Source organism: Mus pahari, chromosome 16, assembly GCF_900095145.1.
Source record: "Mus pahari chromosome 16, PAHARI_EIJ_v1.1, whole genome shotgun sequence".
Classification (NCBI taxonomy): domain Eukaryota; kingdom Metazoa; phylum Chordata; class Mammalia; order Rodentia; family Muridae; genus Mus; species Mus pahari.
In genome coordinates, this window is record NC_034605.1 from 57814759 (window position 1) to 57819355 (window position 4597).

Here is a 4597-nt window from a genome sequence, read left to right on the forward strand (position 1 = left end):
AAAGGAAAGGAAAGGAAAGGAAAGAAAGACACCTTTCAGTTCCATCTCACTCCAGCCAGAATGGCTACCAAGAAAGCAAATAACAAATGCTGGTAGGGTTAAATGTTATAGCCACTACTGGTATAGAGGTTCCATGACAGACAGACAGATGAAAAGGGAGGGAAGAAATAAGGAAGAGAAAGAAAAGGAGAGAAAAGAGACAGAGAGAAGGAAAGAGACAGAGAAGAGAATCGCCATGTAATCCAGCTACATTATACCATACCACACCTGGGTATGCATCTGAAGAACTGTAAGTCAATATACCACAGACATACTTGCATATCCGTGTTTAAAGTCACACTATTCACAATAACCAAGAAATGGAATCAGCCTAGATTTCTATACACAATGAAATTCTATATAGCTATAAAAAAATGAAATCGTAACATTTGCAGGAAAAAAAATGGATGCAAGATCACAAACAAAATAAGTCAGATTCAGAAAAATAAAGACCACATACCATGTTCTCCTATGTAAAACCTATATTTATATACTTTGTATATAAATCTGTTATGCAATAAATACATGTTAATGTATATTTGTAGATCATGAACCAAGTAAGGGGATTAAGAGGGGAGGAAGAGACCTTATGAGAGGGAAGAACATAGGCAGACAGGTGGATCTCTGTGAGTTCAAGGCCAGGCTGGTCCATAGACCAAGTCTAGGATAGCCAGGCCTACACAGAAAAATCCTGTCTCCAAAAACCAAAAAGAGGAAGAGAAAAAGAAAGAGAGAGAATTATGAACTAACTAGAAGAAAATGGAAATATCTAGACAGGAGAGGGGACACCAAGAGGACAGTGAGCCATGAGGGAGGCAAGTGAATGAGAACAATGGAACAAATATATGAAGATGACATGAAACTTACTGTTCTATATGCTAATCTGAAAGAAAAGAGTAACATAACCAGAAAAAAAAAACAAAGAAAGGAAGACAAGCCATAAAGACGCAGTCTAGGAAGCTAAGCTAGATTAGAGAACAGCAAACAATAAACTGTGAGGTTTAAGCTAGGATGACCAGAGTGGGTGAGAAAACCTCTCCCAGGCTTCTAAGAGATACACATTTGCAAACTTACAGCTAAAAATGATTTCCATCTCGGCACATAAAGGAGAGAAGAGTCCCCTGGCCAGTTTTCCATGTATACAGTCTTTCAAGAGGTTCCTCTTCCTTACCCTCGTACTGTAGGAAGAGACCTGAGACCCACAGCAGAATACACCCTCACCTTTGCAAGGCGGGCACAGAGTTGTCTCCTTCAGAACTCTTCACACCTTCTTCAGAAGTTTCTTCAACAAACAGACCTTGGGAAGACTGGAAAGACACAGGAAACACCCTGAATACACAGGAGAACTCATGTTTTCCTTTGTTAGGTATTTAGTGCATGTTTGTATGTACATGTGGAAGCCAGAGGTCAACCCTGGATGCCCTTCCTCAGAAACTCTAGCTGCCTTTGGGTTTTTGTTTATAACAGAGTCTCACTATATGAAGACCAGGCTGGCCTCCAGTTCACAGAGCCTTTATCCTCTGGGATAAAGGCACACACCGCCACACTAAGCCATAGCCACCTTGGGTGTTGCTGTGGTTTTGTTTTGTTTCACCTTTCTCTCTCTTTGGGGAAGGATGCACATGTCACTGGTGCACATGTGGAAGCCAAAGGACAAGTTGCAAGAATCAGTTCTCACTTTCCACCATGTGGGTTCTGAGGACCAAATTCAGGTCCTCTTTCTTGGTGGTGACAAGCACCCTTTTTTAAAAACAGCCTCCGTCGTTGACCTGACTAAGCTGGATGCTAATTCTCCAGCCACCACTCAGACCCAGACTATTTGACATGGGTTCTAGGGATGGAATTTACATGGCAGTCAGTTCCAACTGAATGTTCTCCTCAGCCCAAGTTTCCTTCTCTAAAAATAAAAGCAAAATAAAAAATCCAAATTATCACATAGTCCATGTCATTTATCCTAGCACTTGGGAGACAGAGGCAGATAGATACCTGGGAGCTCAAGGCTAGCCTTGTCTACATATCAAGCTTCTGGGTAGCCAGAGCTATCTATATAAGGCACCCTGCCTCAAAACAAAATAATAGCCCAGGCAGGTATAATGGTACATTAATGCCAGCACTTGGGAGGTAGAGGCAAGCAGATTTCTGTGAGTTCGAGGCTAGTCTGAGTCTACATAGTGAGTTCCTTGAAGAAAGCAAGTAATGCTATCTTAAGTGGGCTTCCTAAGGAAGTACCCCGGCTATGACACTTCTTCCAGGAAAAGCTTCTTTGACTACTCGGTAACATTTTCAGGGGTTAACACGTTATCCATACCCTAAATAAGTTTGGCATCCCTCTATGATTCTAATAAATGATGACATATAAAAGAAGGGGGAAAGAAAGGAGAAGGTTAAAAAAGGAGGAAAACTGAATCTATAATCAAAAGAAAAGTTGTATAGCAGCAATGAGCCAGCCAGACAGCTCAGGGGAAAAGACACTTGCTACTAAGCCTGACAATCCGAGTTCCATCCCTGGGCCTTACATAGCAAAAGGAGAGAAATAATTCCCTATAGGTTACCCTCTGACCTAAACACACACACACACACACACACACACACACACACACACACACACACACACAAATATAACCTTCTAAAAACCCTTGCATTAAAATACAGCAACAATAAATAATGCACCCAACTCTTTTAAATTAAGTAATGAATTTTTTTCTTTGAAAAAAAAAAAAAAAAAAACCCCAAAAACAAAACAGGAAATACTGACACCTAGCGTCCACATAACAGATTTTTGTTAACTTAGGAGACTGGAGAGATGGCTCAGAAGTACCAAACCCCAAGTCAAGCAACTGACAGAACTGATTCCCAAAGCTGTCTTCTGACCTGCACTCATTTGTTGTTACAACCTCTCCCCCCACCCAATACATACATAAATGTCTTTAAAAGCGTGTTGCTCTTTTTTAAGTAAAACAGAAAGTAACAAAGACAATGTCAACCTCTGGCCTCCAATCTCTAACACACATGCATATTATGTGTGTACACACACACACACACACACACACACACGCATACCAAAAAAAAACAAAAAAACAAAAAAACAAAAGCATTGCACTAGACATTTTATATAAACTCACTTTTACCCTCACAACTACAAGACGGGCTGGAGAGATGGCTCAAAATTAAGAACACTTGCTGTTCTTGCAGGGACCAATTCAGCTCTCCACCAATGTGGCAGCTCACAACCATCCCTAACTTCCTTCAATATATTATAAAGCATCATATAACTACAAACCCATTATTAAGTATAATTTTTAGAGTTTTCTGTTTTATTACTAAAGTTTTTCTTTTTTTTCTTTTTTTTTTTTTTAAAGATTTATTTATTATATGTAAGTACACTGTAGCTGTCTTCAGACACTCCAGAAGAGAGCATCAGATCTTGTTACGGATGGTTGTGAGCCACCATGTGGTTGCTGGGATTTGAACTCCGGACCTTCAGAAGAGCAGTCGGGTGCTCTTACCCACTGAGCCATCTCACCAGCCCTACTAAAGTTTTTATTACTATTTCTGTTACTAGACCTTGAATTTTTTAGTCTCTCTTGTTACTTTATTTGTTTGGTTTTCCTTACAATAAAGATTTATGAAGTGATAGCTCCTAAAAGTATTCCTAAAGTATAGTTTTAACTTTTGTATTTTAGTAATTTTGTGTCTTTAGCAAGCCATTTAGTATCAGTTTTTTTATTAGATATTTTCTTTATTTACATTTCAAATGTTATCCCCTTTCCTGGTTTCTCCTCCAAAAGTCCCCTTCCCCCACCCCTACCCTCTACCTCTGCTCATCAACCCACCCACTCCTGCTTCCTGGCCCTGGCATTCCCCTATACTGGGGCATAGAGACTTCACAGGATTAAGGGCCTCTCCTCCCATTGATGTCCGACAAGGCCATCCTCTGCTACACATGCAGCTGGAGCCATGAGTTCCACCATGTGTACACTTTGGTTGGTGGTTTAGTCCCTGGGAGCTCCGGGGGTACTGATTAGTTCATATTGTTGTTCGTCTTAAGGGGCTGCAAACCTCTTTTAGTATCAATTTTTACATCTATAAAATGGGAAATAACAATTCCTATTTTTAAATAGTTTAAAGAAAGGTAGAGAAACAAGTTACACAATGTCCATACATAATACTATCTAGCCATATTAGAAATAAACTAAGACAGCAATTTAAATGTACCCAAAAGGGGACTGGGTTCATTAGAAAAAGTCACCAGAAGCAAAATTAGAAATATACCATGATGAGAAAGACTAAACTGGGAAACTGTCTTAATTTATATCACAGATTATCTCCGCTAGGATTGACATGGTGGAGGAAGGAAGCTGACCCCTGCAAGTTGTCTTCTGATCTTGCACACTATGGCATTTGTGCACACAGGACACACACACAGAAGGGAGGGGAGGGGAGGGGAGGGGACGGGGGGAGAGAGAGAGAGAAGAGAAGAGAAGAGAAGAGAAGAGAAGAGAAGAGAAGAGAAGAGAAGAGAAGAGAAGAGAAGAGAAGAGAAGAGAAGAGGAGGGAA

The 4597-nt window shown here is 40.3% G+C and overlaps 1 protein-coding gene across 2 annotated transcripts in view; it reads right to left on the reverse strand.

Moving 5' to 3' along the window:
- The window catches only part of Uimc1 (ubiquitin interaction motif containing 1), a 66819-nt gene that overhangs the window by 38788 nt on the left and 23434 nt on the right, over nucleotides 1-4597 (reverse strand). For both annotated transcript variants that reach the window (XM_021215475.2, XM_021215474.2), the window contains one exon: nucleotides 1261-1346. In XM_021215475.2, coding sequence (XP_021071134.1) covers nucleotides 1261-1346 — 86 coding nt within the window. The remainder of the gene's footprint in view (nucleotides 1-1260; nucleotides 1347-4597) is intronic.